This window comes from Podarcis tiliguerta (genome assembly GCF_965153285.1).
Source record: "Podarcis tiliguerta genome assembly, chromosome: 9".
NCBI classification, from domain to species: Eukaryota; Metazoa; Chordata; class Lepidosauria; order Squamata; family Lacertidae; genus Podarcis; species Podarcis tiliguerta.
Window position 1 is genome coordinate 17670255 of NC_139542.1, and position 22742 is coordinate 17692996.

Here is a 22742-nt window from a genome sequence, read left to right on the forward strand (position 1 = left end):
GGTTAAGAGCGATAGACTTGTAATCTGGGGAACCAGGTTCATGTCTCCGTTCCTCCACATGCAGCTGCTGGGTGACCTTCGGCCAGTCACACTTCTTTGAAGTCTCTCAGCCCCACACACCTCACAGAGTGTTTGTTGTGGGGGAGGAAGGGAAAGGAGAATGTTAGCAGCTTTGAGACTCCTTTGGGTAGTGATAAAGCGGGATATCAAGCCCAAACTCTTCTTCTTCTAATACAGGGCAGTTTCTATGTGACTTACAATCATGTTTACAAACATGCACTACTCTTTTTTTAAAAAAATACGCACACCAATGGCTATCAAAATTTAACAACAAATCGATACCTAAAACAACAGCAGCTGTAACAGAAAGCAAGCAAACAAAAAACTTATCAGCAGCCCACAGAGACGCTGCTATAAAGCCTCAACACAGCTGGATCATATTCCATCAAACGCTTGGGGGAGGAAATTCTTTTCTTGGCACCAAAAAGATGGCAGTGTTTTGTTTTTAAAGTGAACATTGTTAGACTGAATTACATATTGGTAATAAGAAGACTTGTGTTTACATTTCCTTTATTAGAAATAATGCACCTTCTTTGCTCACGTTATTTAATTTCTCAGTTTTAAAGAAAATACTTAGCTGGCATTACTGAAATTATTCCCAGCAATATTCTTGCTGCATGAGGAAAATAAGCTTTTTGGTGTTTACGGTGACTCTCACTACAATAAAACTGGGCTTGCATCCAGAATAAATATTATGCTCATCCAAATACCTCACATTATACAAAGGTACTGCATTCATTTGCATATCCATTTATCAATGTCATAGGTTTTAAGTTCAATACACTGGAATTGCATTTGACTTTTATCTTGTCTATCAGTGATTGCCTTTCATTAGAGAAGTGATGGGGCCTAATTTATATTTGGAATTATGTATTTCTGCAGTGCAAAGTGTTATTTGCATTCTGTTCTGCTTTGTAAAATAGCAAAAAGTCTGTCTGAATGCAACTGGACCTATTCATTTGATTTATTAAGGGGGCAAAAGAGAACAGTTCTTATTATTTCTGGTTGATAGAAGACTCCAGTCTACTTAAAATTATCTTGCCAGCAAAGAAAATAGAAGCCTTCGAAAGATGTTATTATTTCCATATAAGTCCTAATTAGCTGGCTGAAAGGGAAATGATTCTGAAAGCTCACTTCAGATCCACATATAAGCAATACCTTCCATTGACAGTGCATTTCAAATGAAACGTTAAATTGTGATGAGTATGGGAAACAAATAAAAACATTTGCCTAATAGAAATTGGAGCATCCATTCTAAATAAGTTAGCATAATAGGATAGGGGTCATCATCATATTGGTGGGAAATGTTTAACGCATCTAACTTTTCAACAAATGTTTCCAATATAGTCAGTTTCTGTGTCACAAATTAGAACAACCCCCCCCCACCAGATAGTGATGGACTCCAACTCCCATCAGTCCCAGTCAGCATGGCCAATGGTAAAGGATGATGGGAGTTGTAGCCCAACAACTTCTGGAGGGCACCAGTTGGAGAATGGATGCACTAACAGGGAACATCACATTAAAATATAAGGCTTTGCAACAGAAGCTAGATTTGTTCTCAGCGTGTCTCGTTTGTGATATGATTCAGATGGGTCAAAACCTTCCCTTAACTCCAGACACCAATTGATTGGTTCATTTGGTTTATTTGTATGCCACCGTTCCACAGAGAGCTGTGCTCAAAGTGGCTTACAACAAACATCAACTTATCAAAATACAAAGCACTGTGATGGGGGGGGGGGGGGTTGAGAAGTTAAAAAGGGTGAAATTTAAATAGGGCATGTAGGGCTGGGAAGGTTCACTTTCTAAAACCCCGGAGAACCATTGCCAGTTAGTGCATGCAGTTCTGAGCTAGATAGACCAATGATCTGTCACAGCACAAGGCAACCTCCTAAATAAAAGAAAATCCCTTTCTATTTCTTCAGAATCATTCTTTTTCTGGAGTGTTTACTTTTAAGCCTGCAAAGCCCTTGGCTGAATTGCCATTCAGCCTCTGAAGCTAACTTTTTTTTTAATGAAGATTATCCACAAATATGATTTTGATGAGTGCACATGCATGCATACACACACTTACACATTTCCATTAGTTTCTGAGTCGAATGGCAGTTTGGTAATTCAGCAGCCTCCAAATTTTATTACTAGAATTTCACTTCTAACAGTTTGATAATAGTGTAAAAAAAAATGCTTTCACCCATATAAAGACATGTTCTTTAACATACCCTTAAGGGTTCGTTTTAAATGCAGCAGCTACTCTAAGCAATCTGAGATCCTTTAAAACTGCAATTACTTTCCACACACACAGGGGAGTATAAAGAATGTTAATTATTTTAACTAATCCTTAAAAGAATTATTATAGCACAGAAACTCAGGAAACAACAATATTTTCTGTGACCAGTGATTTAAAAATAAAATGATAGAAAAATATTGGTGGTGTGCATATGCAAGCATCAAGATATGCGAAAAGGGGTTTTAAAAAATTCTCCAAAATAGGGAACCTGCCGCCTTGCAGATGTTGTTGAATAACCAACACTGCCTGCCGGTATGTCCAATAATCAGAGCTGCAATCCAGCAATATCTGGTATGCCACAGGTTCCCCATTTATGCATCACATAATCTCAGCTCAGTTCCCTGAATGACGAGGAGTTCCAGGGATGCAGTGTGTACCCAAGTTTGGTTTTCCTTGTCATAAAATGTTTGGTTTAAACCTTGAAATCAAGACCAGTTGATTCCCACCCACCCAGCTGCTTCTCCATGCAGCACGTACACACAGAACCCTAAATTCAGAGATTTCAAACTCCCCAACAAAATACTTCAGACATCTGCCAATATTTAAATCTCTTACAAAACATATAAGAACAGTTGCAAAATGTATCTAAAATAATGTAAGATCTGAAAATGCAGCTCTCATTAGAATCCATGGCAGCAAAGTTGTATTAATACACTTCAATCAACACAAAGCAAATCCATTGGGGCGGGGGAATAATTTACTACTTGGTAATCTGTCTTGGGCCACAGTGAGTAGAATCCATCTTATTCCTTTGCTGCAGATTTTTTTCTTGAACACGTTTTTTTAAGGAAGACTGACTTTTTGGTATTTTTCTGTAACAGACTGCTTGCTTTCTGATTATGCTTGGCAAGAACACAGTTGAATTTGTGCCCTTTGCCAGGGGAGTGAATTCATCATGAAGAAACCAATCAATCATATAAAAAAAGCCTTAATTGTGGGGTTTATGCCATTTTACTGTCTTTGCATTCTACAGGCCTCAGATTCAAAGACAGCCATTATCACGGTTTGAAAACATTTATTTTTAATGTTTTATTGGTGCTAAGACAGGCAAAAGTGATCCATGCATTTGTCAAAAGGTGAAAGGAATAAAGTATTTCCCAACACAACCAATTTTGTCTCATTTCTCATTTTCTGTTACGTTGGCTATGTACTATTTTAAATTCTCCTGCCATTTTCCATGCAACATCAAGGGTAGAAAAACTGTGTTCGTCTGCAGGTTTGCTCCTTTATCCTCTTTCCTTCTCTCTTTGCTTCTGGCTTTGCATTCATAACGTCCCATGTTTTATCTCTGGCTTGGAGAGACCACTATCAGTCAGTGTAGACAATACTGAGCTACAGGAGATGGACCAGCTGCATCCTTTGTTCCTCTCCAAATGCCTGCATTTGGAGACCAGCAATAATTGCTGAATTTCCTTGTTTAGGAGTCTAATTTGAAGGGTAAAAGTTCAGGAAAATTCCCCCTACTAATAAAAGCACCTTGTTTCTCTATGCTTCTGCAGCCTTCCCCAGCCCAATGGCCTCCAAATGTCAATTTGTGACAATTGTACAGCTTCTAAACAGCTGTTCAAAAATCACTGGCTGCATGGTTTATCATTATAGGAATGGAACTAGGTGAGCCACAAGCTCATGTGCTCTATTCTCCCCTAGCATGGGATCAGAAGTGTCAAATTCCATTTTTGACTAACCACAGTTTGTCTGAACCTGGACAAACTGTGGTTAGCTTTTGCTACTGGTTGATTGAAGCAAGCCAACTTCAAACAATGATGAACATAACATAAGAAGAACCCTGCTGGTTAGGATATGAAAATCCATCCAAACCAGGGTTCCCCACAGTGGCAAGTAGGAAGCCCAAAAGCAGGATGTAGTGACCAGAGAGAAGAGACGGTGGAAGAAGATTGGAAGACGTTTAAAGAATATTTGAAAAAATATGTTAATATTTAATTCTTAGAATAGCGTTGGAAGTTGATATAGGCTGTAGGGGTAGAAGTAGAAAATAGTGTATTTTAAAATAGTATTATTTGTAAATGATAAAATGTGAAGATTTTTATGGTAAACGTAAGTGTGATAAAAATGGTTAAAAATTATGATATATGAAACTTCTAAGGATGAGGTAAAATGAAAATCAGACTAGGGGAAGCTCACCTAACAATGTTTAGAAAAAATAAGAATAAGACAAGAATTTGTTTGTATTGTTTGTATTTCTATTTGTATTGTTTATTTGTGTTATAAAATGAATAAAAAGTTTTTTGGGGAAAAAGCAAGATGTAGATCAGGCATACCCAAACTCGACCCTTCAGCTGTTTTGGGACTACAATTCCCATCATCCCTGACCACTGGTCCTGTTAGCTAGGGGATGATGGGAGTTGTAGTCCCAAAACATCTGGAGGACCGAGTTTGGGGATGTCTGATGTAGATGCAAGAAGCCTTCCCTGTTGATGTGCCATACTAACTGGGAGTCAAAGGCATACTGCCTCTATACCTGGAAGTTCATATAGCCATAGTATTTCAGATGGCATGTCACAATCATGTTTTTGAATGGATTCTCCTGTTGTATGCCAAAGGCTCTCTGTTATTCTCCATGTAACTTATTCTCCACCTGCAAACTTGCCCTCCGGGTGATCCAAGTTAAAACAATATAAAACAAATAAACAAATAGTCTAAAGATGGGAGGATGAGCTGGTCAGTAGTGGAATTGACAAGGAGATTTGGTATCATACACATCTTTAAAAGGTGAAACACAATTTTAATAAAAATCCATAAAGATATCCCATGGCCCTTAATCGTTTGCAAATGCTTATAATTTTCCAGGGGCTGTTTGTGGCTGCTTGATGACTGTAATATTCTCTAGGCTGTCTCCAGACTATCTTAAAGCTGTTTATTACTCATTTGGCTTCTTGCCAAGTTCCAACATACTCATTTACTTCACTCTGCCTCCATAAACATATAATTAATACAGTTTATCACTGAACTATTTCCTTGCATTAATTCATATTATTCCACCAAAAAATAAATAAATAGCAAGATGCATATGCATTTTGCATTTTATTTGTTGCTGCTTTGACCTTTGTCACTGTATTGCATTGTCTTTGGACAGTGTTTGTTTCTGTTGAAAGAGATGGTTGATCACAGCCAGACTCAGGTTTGAGAGAGCCCTTGGCAAACTCCCCTGCAAGGTTGGCTTCCTTCTGACATGGGTTGACTTAACTGGTAGTGCCAGCAATGCTATGATCACCCCTGAATGGAATGATGTATCCTAAGCCTGCTGTTAATGTCTAGAATGCCATTCTAGTCTGGATTCAACATGGTGTTGCCATTGGGTCTGCTTGAATACCATTGATAAACTATGGTTTGTTAGGATGGCAATGAGTTCAAATGAGCATTTGAGTCTTGCATTCCTCTCAAGTATGCTTTCTTGAAACAAGCTATAGTTTGAGGTCAGCTTGTTTTCACTAACCACAGTTTAGAGTAACCAAAGCTTGTAGGGTTCACACAAACTATGGCTATATCAACAATTGAAGCAAAAGCTTCTAAAGTTGCCCTTGCAATTGTACCAAAGGGCAAAAGGGGGTTGGGAGACTTTGAAGATTGCCTAGGCTTGTTCTCATTACAGTCTTTTCAAATTGTTGCGGACTCCCACTTGCTTTTATTCAGTTTTATTCAATTTTACTCCATCTTCAGCAATAACATAAGCCCATAGGAGGCTTACAAGCAATACCAGTCAGTGGGGCAGGGCAGTGCCACTTACCTGGCCTGCCACAAGAATCACTGTGGCTTGCTCAAAGCAAGGCAGCAGTGATGAGATCAGCATGGTGCAAGGACACTGGTGGAGCCAATCTGGTGTTCTTGCCAGTGCATTTGTGCCATGTTGGCATTACCAGTGCCTCACCCCTCTCCTTCCTGGCGAGCTAAACAATTTTTAATGGGCTTTGTTGTTGTTGTGCTTATACTGCTCTACACTGTCCTGATATAAAAACTTCTATAAATTAGCTGAAGTGAGACCAGTGATGGGAGGTCAGGTAGGCAACACAACCCCATGGTTGTCTGTTGTTTGCAACAAAGAATACTTATAAAGTAAACTTGAGTTTTGTTTCTCAAATTGTATAGCATTCTGATCAGGAAGTTCAAGGGTGTCTTCAAGAGCTAGTGGAATGGCAATACAGATGAGGCCTTTTGTATTTCAGCAGGGAGGGCATTCCATTGGTGCCACCTTCCTTTGCTCAATATATATGTAACATGAATCTGACCCTGCAAAACAAGGAGTGAGAAAGAGTATGTCATATATACAATGAAAACTTTTGTTGTTGTTGTTGTTTAGTCGTGTCCGACTCTTCGTGACCCCATGGACCAGAGCACGCCAGGCACTGCTGTCTTCCACTGCTTCCCACAGTTTGGTCAAACTCATGCTGGTAGCTTCAAGAACACTGTCCAACCATCTCGTCCTCTGTCGTCCCCTTCTCCTTGTGCCTTTTCTCAGGGTCTTTTCCAGGGAGTCTTCTCTTCTCATGAGGTGGCCAAAGTATTGGAGCCTCAGCTTCACAATCTATCCTTCCAGTGAGCACTCAGGGCTGATTTCCTTAAGAATGGATAGGTTTGATCTTCTTGCAGTCCATGGGACTCTCAAGAGTCTCCTCCAGCACCATAATTCAAAAGCATCAGTTCTTTGGCAATCAGCCTTCATTATGGTCCAGCTCTCACTTCCATACATCACTACTGAGAAAACCATAGCTTTAACTATATGGACCTTTGTTGGCAAGGTGATGTCTCTGCTTTTTAGGATGCTGTCTAGGTTTGTCATTGCTTTTCTCCCAAGAAGCAGGCGTCTTTTAATTTCATGAAAACTTTTAGCCATTCCCAAAGACAGCTGGTTGACACAGCGCTGTTAAAATGAATGAACTTGAGTCGGGAGAATTTATCTGAATCTCTAAGAGTTAAAACCATGAACAGTAGAAGGTTTTATGGGTTGAATTGACAGTGTTAAAGCTCCACCAATAAAATCTCCCAAGATAAACTAACATTTAAGCACCACACTAAATAAACCCCATTATAAGCCAGCTTTCCCAGCATATAATGCAGAAGATGGTAGCACCATTTCAGAAGAGCTCAAACACATATGGTCTTCTACCAGTGCTGCTTTTTGATGACCACATTCAAAATACTTAAGAGTATGCGAACGTCTGTGTGTGTGTTCGGAAGACCTTTGAATGTGTCTGTGTATCCTGCTCTGATTTAACACATGGCACCATTTGAAACAGCTCACAGAAATAAAATAAATTTCCATCTGTCTTCTACTAGTAAGGAAGCTAGTTGTTTGAATAAAGATGTCAGAGAGTATGTAGTATGTATCCATTGCGGAGTCAAGGGAAATAATTAGCATGAATTTTTTTCAGTGCTGTGTGTGCTCCTTGAGAACTTAAGAAAAGCCCTGCTCGATCAGACCAAAGGCCCATCTAAGTTGCATCCTGTTCTCACAGTGGTAATTAGATCTCTATGGGAAGTCCTGAAGTAGGCCTGAGTGCAACAGTGCTCTCCTTACTTACTTGTGATCCATCCAATATGTACCATATTTGGCATATTTGGCATAAAGATATGCCCATGACTGGAAATTAAGTCAATCTGCCCTTACATAGAATGTAACTATGAATTTGGTATGTGCAAGTAGTAGTGTGTGTGCAGTTGGGACTAGAGATAGCTGCTTTTAGAATATCTCCAGAGTCCCAATTCTAGCCACAATAGTTTATGTGAGACTTGGTGAGTCTCTTGTTCCTTCAATCTGGATGTCTGGGACTCCTCTCATCATAAGATATCCTGGCAATATATAGAGTCCCAGTATCAAAGTGCATTGCCCTCTTAATCAGCTGTTATTCTTATATGGACCATCTAGGTTTTTTCACCCAGACCCTGTTTACTTAGCTATATTTCTGTTGGTAATGTGTCCAGGGAATCTCCTTCGCTGTCTCTTGCTGTTGCCTCAAAGGTAAATAAATTCCACTCTGGTAATCAAGTTCCTGCTGCTGTTGCTTCCTCTCCCATCCCAGCCTGTCTGAGAATATGCTGGCAGAAGAAGCAGAGGCTGTTAGGATATTTCCGTTCCACCTTAAAAGGGAGCAGGCTTTGTGAGTCACAGAGTCTGCGTATTTCCTGTTCACAGGAAGTTTATGTTTGTACATTGCTTTAGTTTCTCTCTCTGTGCCTGAGACACCGAAGCAGGCAGTCATGTTTTCTTTGTTCTGACCAACGCTGAATAAAATTGTAAACAATGCTCTCCTGCGTGCATCTTTCGCTATGCATTATCTGCTGATAGAGCGTGTACCAGCTCTGGAATGTGGCAAGCTATTTCTGGAGCTCGTGTCGCTAATTGAATGATACTGCATGTCTACGGGAGGTCGATGGATCGCAACGGAGACGACGTGGGGTCATGATGGACTCTGTCTCCCTGGCAGTATCCCAACAGAGGCATCCATCAGCCCCATCTATCACTGGCTGATTCCGTTTCCAGTCAAATTTCCAATCAAACTGGGGCGGCGTGGAATGGTGCGATGATTGGGTCTGGCTGACACCAGCTCCTAGCAACAACATTAGATCACCCACATGTGGGTGAACTAAGGTTCAACTTAATCAGGACTCAGGCAGATTGTTCCACCTCCACTGTGTTCTACCTGCACTGTCAGAGGCAGTATGCCCTTGAATGTCAGTTGCTGAGAATCACAAGTCAGGAGAGTGCAGGTTCCTTTGGTAATGTGTCCTGGGAATCTCCTTCACTGTCTCTTGCTGTTGCCTCAAAGGTCACATCTGGTTGGCCACTGTGACAACAGGATGCTGGTCAAGATGGGGCATTGGCTTGATATAGCAGGCTCTCCCGCTGTTCTTTTTGGGACTCACTCTGTGGTACAAGTTTCCTCCAGTGCACACATTTTCAAGTGATTCCCCCCCCCCTTTATGGCAACCTTTTTTGCTCATTTTTGTAGCATTTTGTAGTTCTTCATATAAGTGAGATCCACTTTGGATCACTGCAGCTGAAGGAAGCAATTATTGTTACATTTCATTCTTTTTTTTAACATACACAGTGCCTAGAGAAATTATTTTATTGGGTGCCTCATAAATATAACGAGTAAATAAAATAAATATACAATTCACAATAAAATTAAATTATGAAACATAATTGCTACAGTGCATGCTGCGGCTGGGAATGGGCCCTCAGTGGTTTGCAGCTGCTGATCAAATTTATAAGTAAACATTCTCATGGAAATATGCACAGCAAGGTCTCCATATTATCTACAGAATTTCTCTGAATCTCTTTGAACTATGCCTCCTCAATGTGCAGTTCGGTTCCAGAACGAAGGATCCCTGCTACTGCAGCTATTGCTGTGCAAAGAAGGATGACTGCAGTAGGCTCATAAAGCACTGTTGATAAGAATTTGGACAGCATCATTTGTTAATGCAACAGCTTTCCTCATCAGCAGTGGAAACAAAGCAGTCTTTTGCGTAAATCACCCAGGGAAAATTTTGAAGTGTGTTTCCCTTTAACTGAGTTACAGGATATTTTCAGGAGTAGTATGAGAAGGAAAAATACGTCTTATGGTATATAAGGACATTTTTTTAAAATGTATAGTTTGATGACGGATACTTGAATTATCACATGCTCAGTGAGTAACTATGGATTTTCTGTTACTTACAGTTTTTTTGTTTTGTAGTTTCCCATTAAGTTTAGAAAAACCTGAGGAGATTGTGGCTGTGTTTTGTCATCCTTGTCAGGGAGCATAGTCCTCCCCAGCCTTTCCTCCAAAGCTGGTCAAGTTCATTGTGAATGTAGACTTATCCATTTGGGAATCATGTACTCATTTTTCTTAAGTTTGGGTGAACACATTGCAAGCTCATGGTAGCTCATTTGCTGTCACTGGTGATAGATTGGAAGAAGCCCCAGCTTCCCCTTTGGATGGCTTAGACTTTAAACAGAAAAAAGAGCCATATGGAAAAACAGTGATTGATGACTGCCAACACTGCTGCAGTGCAAACACAAGGCCACAATCCACTACAAGATTATCCAGTGCTTGCACATTTAAATAAACTCTTCTTGCACAGCTCTCATTTATTTCAGTGCAGCTTGCATCATAGAATTTTCCAGCAGGTATGTCCTAGGTTAATTATTATTTGTATCATGACCAGTGATTGATTAGTCCTCCCGCAACCTTCATAAGTTGCCTAAGAATTAAGCACAGAGAGTTTCCCCAAAAGTCAGAAATAGCTCAAGTTTCTTTTTATGAGTCCATTTGACTCTGGAAGCTAGATTGACATTGTAGCAACCCTTGGAAAAATTACAACTCCCACGGGCCGCTGGGAACTGTCTCTCTTCCATTGGATTGAGTGTCGTTCAGCTGGGCTGCACCAATATTTAAAAGGCAGGGGAAAGAATTTGGAGGACTGGGTGAAGTGGGTGAATGCAAGAATGAGTGGACATTGGGGAATTACCCTGAGCCACAGAATAATTAGGGGACTTGTAAAGCTCATCTGAAAGACAAAGCGAGATTTACAAGCCCCTTTAGTTTATACTCACGTCACAGTTAGGTAAGCTTCATTGATGTGTCAAGTTAAGCTTTTTAAAACATGTGTGAGACTCTTAATCTCAGAGTTAGTCTCAGGGTCATGGGTTGAGCCCCACATTGGGCGAAATATTTCTGCACTGCAAGGGGTTGGACTAGGTGACTCTCATTGTCCATTCCTGCTCTATGATTCTATGTCAGGGCTAAATTTTTGGAAGCAAGCGAATGGAACAGCTGGTGGCTCATCAAAGCAGTTTCTAAGCAGTTTGGCATAGGCAGGATGACAAATTACTTAGAAAAAGGAGTGAAACTGGAGCCAAAAGTTATATAAGACCAGATCAGACCCTTTTTGGCTCCTTTGGTCACCTGATCTATTAGGTTGAAAGCAGCAGTTCACCCTTTTTCATACACTGGACATCAAGAATGGTTAGGGAGAGTTGCTTCAGCACCTTGGACAGGTCCCAAGGAAAAGAGAACTTGTCCCAACAAATATCCAAAACTATCTGGAACCATATATTGGAATCTGCCCAGCTATATTTCCTAAACATAACCCATTTCTGAGCAGTAGAGAATGTTAAAAGGACTTTACTGTGGGGATAAGCACCTACATACTTTCGTCCGTTCTCCCTTGGTGTGTGGATTTTGGGGGAGCATATGGCTTCAGGCAGGTGTTGTCTTGGGGGTCCCGCCTTGGAGACCTCTAGTTCAGTGAGTTATTGGACTGGGCTATAGATTGGGGTAAGGACTCAGAGCTGGCAGCTCTTCATCTTGCAACATTGACTGGGCTGATTACTCTGCCTCCTTTCTTTTTGTGTTGGTATTCTGATTACTCTTCATGACTAGGATCATGACAAATAGGACTTAATACTCCTCTTCTCCTTGTAGCACCAGAGAGAAGCATAGGCACCAATTATAGAGGGCCCTGGGGGCACTTTACATAAATTATCTTATTGTAATTCTTAAAATTGTTGTGTTAGAGGAGATGATAAATATCATACCTATATCACAGATGTGAAGCTAAGATTAAGGCTACTAAGTGAATTCGTGGCAGAGGTACTCACCCTCTGTCTGTAACTCTGCCTCTCAGCTACTGTGCTGCACCAATTCTCTTAAAACATTTAATTTACACAGAGTTGCAGCCCTTGAACTTGATTTTTTTTAGGGAGGAGGGACTTAAATTCTCCATTTGGAATATAGCTACCTAGATCTTCATATACCACCTGGAGGTATTAGATAATCACAGTATTTTTTACCTAAAAAGTTCTTCCTATATTTCTGATAACTCCTCAGGAGTGCAAGAATAGCCATGTACAGCTATATATTTCAAGGGTTAAAGCAGGAGCATATATTTTTTATGGTGCACTTAAAATCAGGCACATTTGTAGCAGTTCAGATAATTGTGTTGCTTCTTAAATTGGCCTTGAAGTGCCAAAAAGGCCTCTAACAGCACTGATTAGACTGAATTTAATTTCCCTGATTTAGACATTAAATAGGAGCTGCAATTAAGCATCACTATCTTTTGGAAGTATATTTTTAGAATGAGCATGCACTTTAGCAGCATTAAACCATTCTTCAATGTTTTGCGCTACTTCAAACTTCCTGAAGTATCTGTGGCTAAATACAGCAATTACATCCCTTGATTCCTAAAGAGAAGTCCACTCTTTCTCTTAGGCTTTAGTTCTTTATGTTTTATTTTAACTCGGATATGCAGGTTGCAGAAAATCCATAATTTTCTAAACCCAGCAAGTGGAGTTCAATATTAAGCTTTTCCTATCATTCCATCTGTGGAAGCATTTATGCTTGCCACATGGAACAATCCCCCTTTTCATCCCCCTGGATGCTGTTCTGTGGGTTCACTGAACCATTGTTGGGGTGTACAGGGGCATAAGGGGAGGTGAAACCCTGATACACAAGCAGGAGTCCTTGTGAGGGCTTCTGCGGATGGGGCTGGTTAGGTGAATCCCACCCATCGTTTTCAAACTTTTCATCTTCAAAGAACCCTATCCAGATCTGTTTGTCTTTGGAGGAATTTCAAATTGTGTTCTGGGCAAGGGGTTGCCAGTGTGGTTTATCTATGAGGGTGGCCACAGCACTCACTAAGAAAATATATCTGTGCCTATGGATTGGTGATTCCTGTTCTAAGGTGTTTACTCCATGCAAGATACTAATGATAATTAGGAGGTTTCTCTGTAACCTCATGTCAATTCACCTCCTTCCTGGAGCTCTGGATTGTGTAGATTTGGGGAGGGTATGGGGAGCATGCACAGTTACCTATTTTGATTCAACCCTTGGATGTTTCTGCCCTTTCCCTCCAAGACATTCCTTAGCCCGACAGCTTATGAGGGGTCAACAGACATTGGAGATCCTTTTCATACTTCTGGAAGTCTTTCCCCCAGAGGCAAGGTCTCTTGGGCTGAGACTTGCTTTAGATAGCATACCTTCTCTCCTTCTCTCATACTTAACATATACAGTGGTATCTTGGGTTACATACGCTTCAGGTTACATATGCTTCAGGTTACAGACTCTGCTAACCCAGAAATAGTACCTTGGGGTAAAAACTTTGCTTCAGGATGAGAACAGAAATCGTGCTCTGGCAGTGTGGCGGCAGCAGGAGGCCCCATTAGCTAAAGTGGTGCTTCAGGTTAAGAACAGTTTCAGGTTAAGAACGGACCTCCGGAACGAATTACGGTAGTATTTAACCCGAGGTAACACTGTATGCAATTGTTGCTAAATTTTCATCTGAATAAAGTATCGTCTTTTTTCTTTTAATGGCAGATGTGTTTTTGTTATAATGAGATTTCTAGGCTCAATCCAAATGAAATGAAACCACTTGTAGGTTGTTGTAGTTTTTTTTTTAAAAAAATAACTTATTGCCCTCTTCTCTGCAGGAGTCACTTAATGAGAAATAGTTTTCAGAGCTCCATAGGGTTAGTCAGAATCTGGAACAATACGATGGGCAAAAGAGGATGGCAACCAGGGATAATTAAATACCCTTTAAAAATGGTTCTTTTCAAAATGAACCAGTGCCTAAAAATTCCTTCACACAAATTAGCACTTTAGGACATGTCACAAGCATAGCTAAGGAACAGTTCCAATGAATATTAAGTTAATGTGGCCTTCAGGGGGTGGTTGCTTGACATGAGGCAGAATACCTTTTTTCCCAGATAAGCCAAAATCGGTTTTGTCATCTTTCTATATGCTAATTAGCATTTTGATGGGCTTTTGATGTTCCCAGATATCCGAGGAATACAAGAGTTTTTGGACAGAGTATCTCAGCAGGGAATGGATGTAGCACTGCAGAAAGTAGAGAACAACATCAATAAAATGATCACAGGGCTCTTTGCCACCTTGCGGATTGAAGAGCTGAACCGCTACCGGGATACACTGAGACGAGCCATTCTGGTAATGAACCCATCCACAGCCAAGTCTTTCATTGCAGAGGTAAGTCTAAGCACCAGTTGACTTCTATCTTCACCTTTAAACTCAGGTTTCTTTCTGGAATTATGTTTTGTTTTGATCAATGGCTTCTGTTCTTAGTGGTTTTTCCCCCAAGAAATCTCTTTACACTTTATACTCACCCCTTTATTTTTATTTAGATGTTTTAGCCCTCCGTTTTTGGACAGTTTCCCCCAAAGTGGCATTCAGTTGATTGAGTGGCACTTAATTAAAATAAAAGAGAGTACCATCAGCCTTACAAGACACACAGTATGGAGTCTTGGGTAGAGTCTTGGGTAGATAGGGTAGATGAGAGAAAGATAGGGAGGAAGAGAGAGCGATATCTGATCTTTAAGGGTAGAACTAAGTTGTGAGGTATAAGCAGTGCTTTCCCACCCAGAAAAATAGGTGCCGGTGCACCTGTTGTTTGTAACAAGAACAACAAAGATGTTGGTACTGTGTACCCCCTGAAAAAAGCACAGGGTATAAGTTTGTATTTATATCAAGTTGGGGGCCAGGTGATCTACCTCTGAGCTACAATGGCAGAACAGCTGCTTTACATACACAAAGTCCCAGCATGTCCAGATAAGGCTGGCAATGTTTCTTGTCTGAAACCCTGGAGAGCTGTTGCAAGTCAATGTGGACAATACTGCACTTGATGGACCAGTGATCTGACTTAGCTTCCTATGTTCCTGCTGATGTTCTTGGATGGGTAGCCGTTAGTAGCTCTTTTTTCTCTGGTCTGCAGGTAGTGTTAGAGTGTTCTCTCCTGATAGAAGGGCAGAATCATAGAATTATAGAGTTGGATGAGACTCAAGCATACCTGACAGATGGCCACCCAACATTTCAGGACCCATGTTCTCCTGTGGCAAGAAACCAGAGTGTGCCACCTTCAGTTCTTCAGTCCCTGGCAACTTTCCCCCATTTCCCTCATTTATTATCTTATTCATAATAAGCATAGATTTTTTAAAAAGCAACAGTTGTAACATAACACATTATTTTGATGGAGTTTGTGTATGTTGTCATCCACAGGAGAATTTCCTTGTACTCATAGGAGTAAAATATCCAGAAACTGTAAAATAATTTGCTTCAAAACTCATTTGCATTTATGGTTATTGTTTGGCTAATTACCTGCCTGTCTGATTTATTCCTTTACGTTTATTTCACTATTTTTAATTGATTGGCATGTTTCTTTTTTAAATATCCTGGTAAGCTGATATTTTAAAAAAGTGGCCCCTTGAGAGTATGTGTCCACAGTTATCATTGTTTAATGAACCAGGGAGAGGGAGAAACACTAACCCTAGCCTTTTTAATTAGGAACAAAGTATTATGACTGTTGCACATAACTCCTTCCATCGTTCTTGATGAGTGCGGTCCCATACTGAAAGCTACCTACTGAGGGCCAAAATAGCATTAATGAATCATTGAGGCATTATACATACCAGCATGATGTTCACCAAATGGTGAGGATGTTTGAATTATGTGCTATGGCCCAATTGGCCACTGTTAGTTTAGAATTTTTGAACATACAAATAAGCAGGGGACACAGGATTGGACGACTGCAGTGTCACAACAGCCCTGAACTAGGGCTGTCATATATCCAGGATTTCCGGGACATATCTGGCATACTGCAGTCGGCAACAGTGTCCGGGCGGAAATTGGCAAAAAAAAAAATGTCCGGGGAAATCCAGACGTATGGCAGTCCTTGTCAGCAGTGCCGATTTTTCACAGAAAAATTTCAAAAATTGCATTTTTTGACTTTTTGCAACAACTTTGCACCCCCCCCCCCATTGAAGGAATAATAGTTGCATCTTGGGAAGCAGTGTGCAGGCTGGTGAAAGGGGGACAGAGCAGAATGGGGGCCAGCAGTTTGAATCCAATGTAGCAGCCATGGGAGAAACAGGACCTGCTTGGAGTGTAACCTTAGGAGCCCCTTTATCATAGGCTCAAGTTGTATAAATGTGTACATATGTCATAAACACAGCACAGTCACTGCTGTGCCTCATTTCCAAAGGAAACACAAACCCGGAGAATGTTCCTGGATCCCCAGATCTCGCACTACTATGGAGACTGGGCTGTTGTGTAATGATATACTGATGTGCTAGTATATAAAGATATGTGATTCAACTTCTTTTTTTTTTGTTTTGTTTTAGAAATAGGACATTATAAATGGTGTGCATTGCATTTTATTATGTGTTATTAGTATTCTATGCAGATAGTTTGTTATTCTAACTACATGAAATATGCCAAACACAATGGAAAATGTAAATACTATAATCCTGCAAAGCATTCTAAATTGTCCCTGATATATGCACGTACACACTACTCCACAAACAAAATGCAAATGTACACTGAAAAATCCATAATTTGGAATGAATTAAGAAAAACTCATTTACCCCTTTTCTGCTTTCACCTGACTGGTTGCTTTTTTTAAAAAAAAGTATCATTCCACCTGAATATTTTACAAGTATATTTATTAAGCAGTTATTCATTTTTGAAGCTTCCAAGAGACTTTGTTTAAATTCTTTAATTTACAGACTGTGGGATCACAGAAAGAGAGGCATTGAACATTTCAATATTTTGCAAGTTCAAAAGGTGAATGAAACAAAGTGAGAAAACTGTGTATTGTTAATAGTGGCAATGCCAAACCCAGTTATATATCACTTCAATTTCTCTACTTTGGTACTTAAGAACAAATGAGATTGCCTAGACAAAGGGTAATGCAATAGAAATCAGCATTCTCACAAATGCGCAGTACAGTTTTTTGTTTTGATCTCAAGCAAGGGGCGAGAGGAGCAGTTTGCATTGGGTCATTTTGGAATCCAGCAATTGTGCTTGCACAAAATATATGCATACCCTCCCAAATGTAACAGATTAAAATGAAGGCACTTGCATATTTATCTCATCTCCATCACCACATTAAGAATCACTGACTTATCACACATTGCTAAAGGCTCTTTTCTGCAGTGAATGCTACATTCATTTACTGTGAAGTCGCCTGTCTTGTCACAGCTTGCAAAGCAGTGTGCATCAGTAAACTGACCCTAGCAGGCCTGGTGACAGCACAAGGTATAGTCCAGCAATTATCTGGATCCTGGCAGGGCCCACCACCACAAATGCTAATCTCCACTGGGCCAAGTAATCCCTTAGAGGAAGACTGGTAGGTGGCCAAGTCAGGGCTCCACCTTGTTGATGGCTTCTGATGGGTCATGACTTGGTTTGCTTAGTGACTCAGCCATTCAGGCTGTCCTGGACATGGAAAAATTGGTTTGGCCTGCATTTTACTATGCTCAACCTAGTGCCTGGCACCCAGGAATTAGAAGGGGAGTTTTTGCATATGTTGGAAGCCTCCCAAAGTAGTTGGGGCAAACCAGTCAAATGGGCAGGGTACAAATAATAAAATCATTGTTATTATAAGCACCTCACAACACCATTGTTATTATAAGCACCTTATAACAATATTTTACAGCTATTGCATTGGAAGGAAGACCAAACACACTATAATTCCTCCTTCTCTTATAACACAGATTAAAACAAAAAGGCAACTTCTTAACAATTGAGCTCATTTTTTATTTTTTATTTTTACCATTTCTATTGCAATGCACCCAGAGTGGTGTTGATGACACCTCTGGAAGTGCTTGGCTCAATTCCCTGCTTATCACACACGGATTGTGCAGTCAGGTTTTAATTGTTTTGATTCTAAAGGTTACCGTCTGCCAGATCCAACAGATGGACAGAATAGGGTCCAGCAATAAGTCCAGCAGAGGTTTGGAAAATCAGTAACCATAAATCTCAGAGCATAGGGCCAAGGAAAACAGGGAGAAGGATGTAAGAGAGTCGAATGGAAGCAAGATGTAATGCAGAGCAATGTGGAACTTTGCTTGGCTTCTCTTCTCAGCCTTCTAGTATAGCCCACACCACAAATGACTGAAAACTCCTCAAAAACTTTTGCTTAAAAACATATTGCGCAGTCCAATTACTGTGCCATTCTGAAAACCATGCATCTCCAACAGACTGCTTGTCAGCAATAACTTCCTTTGATGATCTCATATGTTGCATTTTAAATACCGTACATGAAGATGGTGGGTGGCCCTTGATCTCAGTTACAAGTCAGAAATGTCACTGGCATTCACAGCCTCTGACAGTGGAGCCAGTTCATCGCCATCAGAACTAGTAGCCACTGATAGCCTTATCTGCTATTAATTTATCAAATCCTCTTTTGAAGCCATCCAAATTGGTGGCCATCACTACTTGTGACCATCATCTACTTTAGAAGCATATCTGCTTCTAAGTACAGTGGTACCTCGGATTACATATGCTTCAGGTTACAGACGCTTCAGGTTACAGAATCCGCTAACCCAGAAATAGTACCTTGGGTTAAGAACTTTGCTTCAGGATGAGAACGGAAATCGTGCTCCAGCGGCACGGCAGCAGCAGGAGGCCCCATTAGCTAAAGTGGTGCTTCAGGTTAAGAACAGTTTCAGGTTAAGAACGGACCTCCGGAACGAATCAAGTACTTAACCCGAGGTACCACTGTAGATATATAATTCTAAGCACATATGCTTAGGCTTGCACTGGACAGCTTACTCTGAGTCTAAAGCAATTCCCATTATGTCCTATAGGACGTTACTCCTTATGAAGTAGAAATGAGAGAGAAACATATATGTCTGTGTTTATGTGTGTATGCAGAAGAGGTAGAGGAGCAGGGAAGAACAGGACGGTCTCTCTCTCTCTCTCTCTCTCGTGTGTGTTTGTACATGTGTACACTTTGCCGCCTTCCATAGGCCCCTACTTGAATTCATATATTTTTCACATTGATTGTACTGTGTCCTGAAAAGAAAATTAAACCCCAAACACTCACTCAGTTAGTGGGATTGCAGCCATACTGGTTTTAAGACAGCTGAAATCAGATGTTTCCTGCTCACCATTCCACTTCGTTTTTCCTGCTCTTTCCTTCCTTAAATCTACATGTTCCTTGGGGAAGGATTGAATTTTCTTATTAATAGCACTTACACAACCTTTATACATGTTCTGCTGTACTTCTTTGACAAAGAGTGCTACCCTTTTCAGCAGTGTTTGAAAACCCCCATTGTTCTAGGCGCATTTTGCGTCAGGGAATTTCATTAGTGCGCGCAGTTTTTGAGCTCTGGGCTCAGTACTGCGCCTATGATTTCAGATTAAAACTGCAGAGTGGAAGGAAAGGAGGACCTTTTCCTGCCTCCCCACTGCCAGCTACTCTGAAGACTGGAGAAGAGACCCTCTTAAGAATATTAGGAGGGTGGGCAGGAGAAGGACTAGACCATGTGAAAGATGAACTTAATATTTTAGCTAAAGTTCATTCATTTTCAGCTTTGTATTCTTGTTATAAAAAAGCATGCCTAGGCATTCTGTTGTTGCGCCCAGAACTTTGGTTTAAGGTGCTATTTAGCACCTAGCTTTCATATCTCAGTTTCTAACACTGCTTTTCAGAGTCTATTGGCAGCACCAGTAACTTCTTCCAGCGTACCATAAGTAATCCAGTGCAATATGCCCTATTATATATTATCTTTGCTAGTAATAAATGAATGTTTTTTATTGGCTGGGTTTTGTGGCTCTGTAAGGAAGAAGCCACTCTACTGTCTTCACAATATCTGCAATTGAGCTTAAGGCTTAGAAGGATCACTTCTCAATATCTCTCAAATTCTTCCTTTAACCACCACACTGAACAGGTTGGCACTCTTTGCTTTAAGGAAGCAGGAAAAATCCTCTGTCAAACACTTTCCTATCTGTCGAAAAAAATTCTCCTGATCATGGATTTGTATTCTGATCTGTATTTCTACTTCTGCTCCTTGTATAGTCCAGGCTAAATTCATTGCTGATAAATTGGTTGTTAAGAGCACAACAGTCGTGATTTGTCACCTCTATGAACGTGCAAGAAAAAACCAAGGACAATTCCCAAATGGTGTGCTGGGCGTTCAGTAAATAATCCCCATGAGCCCAAAACACTGACCTGCAGATAAAGCAGAAATAAACTTCGGATTTGAGTCCACCTACCAAGGTGACGCGGGTGGCGCTATGGGTAAAACCTCAGTGCCTAGGACCTGCCAATTGTATGGTCGGTGGTTCGAATCCCCGCGGCGGGGTGAGCTCCCATCTTCGGTCCCAGCTCCTGCCCACCTAGCAGTTCAAAAGGACAATTAAGTGCAAGTAGATAAATAGGTACCGCTTTATAGCGGGAAGGTAAATGGCGTTTCCGTGTGCTGTGCTGGTGCTGGCTCGCCAGAGCAGCTTCGTCACGCTGGACACATGACCCAGAAGTGTCTCCGGACAGCGCTGGCCCCCGGCCTCTTAAGTGAGATGGGCACACAACCCTAGAGTCGGACACGACTGGCCCGTACAGGCAGGGGTACCTTTACCTTTACCTTACCAAGGTGCTATTGTTACAGCAAGCAGTGAATGAGCCTGTCTGGGGAGAGTGTTCCAGAAGTTTCTGAAAGAGGTCCTTCACTGAGGATCTTAATTTACAGGTTGGTCCTCATGAAGGCATGCGGTTCTTGAAGTACCTTGGTCCCAAGCCACAAAGGGCTTTAAAAAATAAAAACAGCACTTTCAATTGAGCCCAGAAGCCGATTCAGATCCACATATGTAATATGATCAAAACATCCAATCCCAGTTAATAATCTAACAGTTGCACTCTGCACTTACTTCAATTTTCAAACCATCTTAAAAGGCATCTCCAAGTCACATACATTATAGTACCCTAACTTGGAAATTATCAGAGCATGGCTAATTTAGGACAGGCTAACTCTGTCTTGGTAAGATTTCAGCTTTCACACCAGCCTAATTGTAAATGGCACTTTGTGCCACAGAAGACATAGCAACACAAATGGAGCAAGGAGTATGCCAGGCTGTGAACTTGCTACTCCAACTTCCATTAGCCTCAGGCAGCATGGACAGTGATCAAGGATATTGGGATTTGTAATCCAACAGCATCTGGAGCCACCTCAGTTTTGGAGAGAGTGCAACTTCATCCCGCACAGGATGAACATCACTCCCTTGAGCAGATGAACCACCAGTCCACAGTACCTCCATATTGTCTGTATTGAGCTTCACTTTACTGCCCTTCATCAACCCTGATTTATCATGCCTACCACTTCACCTCAATTTGATGAAAAATAGTGTTAGGTGCCATCCATGTGTCAATGACAACTCAGTCCAAATCTCTGGATTACTTCACTTAGTGGTTTCATGTAGATGTAAAATAGTGTGGGGAACAGGGACAAAACAGAACCTATATAATAAATGTCAAAGAAATGTACACAAGAACACAACAAGAATCCTGCTGGATCAAACCAAAGCCTGTCTCATTCAGCATCCTATTCCCCACCAGATGCCTATGGGAAGCTCACTTGAAGGCCATGAGTCAGCACCAGATTTAGGGTAGTGCAGGTGGTTCTGCCACACAGGACAGCAAGCCGAGGTGCCAAAAAATTGAGAAGATCCATAACTGAGAAGATCCATTTTGGGGCACCAAATATTGGCCTTGCATAGGGCACCATATTACAAAAGGTTACCAAAGTCCACCCCTGCATGAGTATCGGTTTGCCATACATCAGGGAAAATCCTGATATGTTCTGGTTTGGGGGTGTGAAATGGCAAAATGGCGTCAGGAGGAAGTTCCAAAAGCTTAAAATCACTGTTTGGGTTTGTTCCCCAAATTTTTTGTTCCCTAACAATTTTAGGGTCTTCCTTTTTGAAATATGGCAACCCAACCATGAGTACAACAATTTCACTTGATTGTTATTCAGAGGCATTTTGTTATTCAGAGGCATTTTGCATCAAATACTGGAGGTAAAATATATAACTATTGTGACTATTAGCATTGATCACTGTATCCTCCATGAATTTATTTAATCCATTTGTAAAATTAAATTGCTGGACATGTTCAGAAACACGTGTTGCCAACTAACAGAAGCCCACCTTCCGTCCAGCTTCCCCACACCCTCTTTTTGGAACTTCTTTTCATTACAACAATTACAGCTCCTGTCCTAAAGCTAAACAAAACAATTAAGTACAGAGACAAGATGTTTGTTTGTAATCCATCACTGGATAAACATCTGGCTAGACATGTTCTTCTGTGCAATATTCTTCTACTTCTGAGATGATTCTGTCCTAGGGCCAATCCATGCATTTCATTGCTGCAGTAGAATGGAAAAAGCTTCCTCCATAGATGATGCCAATATTACTTGAAGGATTAACAGCATTCGCTTGGGAAGGACCTACCTTGTTTGTCCTACCCAAGTGGTTCTTTTATCCCTGCTTTATTGGCGCAATGTGGGAAACAGCAGCGAGAACTGCCTTGGTAACATATTAATTGATTCGAGATTATAATCCTCTTTTGTTCTTTGGTTCTCCATTATTTCTTCCATTGTCCGTAACATCAACAC

At 40.8% G+C, this 22742-nt stretch overlaps 1 protein-coding gene across 7 annotated transcripts in view; it reads left to right on the plus strand.

The window, feature by feature from the left end:
- GRID2 (glutamate ionotropic receptor delta type subunit 2) overlaps positions 1-22742 on the plus strand; it is a 787745-nt gene that overhangs the window by 436592 nt on the left and 328411 nt on the right. For all 7 annotated transcript variants that reach the window (XR_014501814.1, XR_014501815.1, XM_083398274.1 and 4 more), the window contains exon 4: positions 14117-14322. Coding sequence is in view for 5 of the 7 variants with exons in the window: in XM_083398274.1 (XP_083254400.1) it covers positions 14117-14322 (206 nt within the window). In the remaining 2 variants the exon portion in view is untranslated. The remainder of the gene's footprint in view (positions 1-14116; positions 14323-22742) is intronic.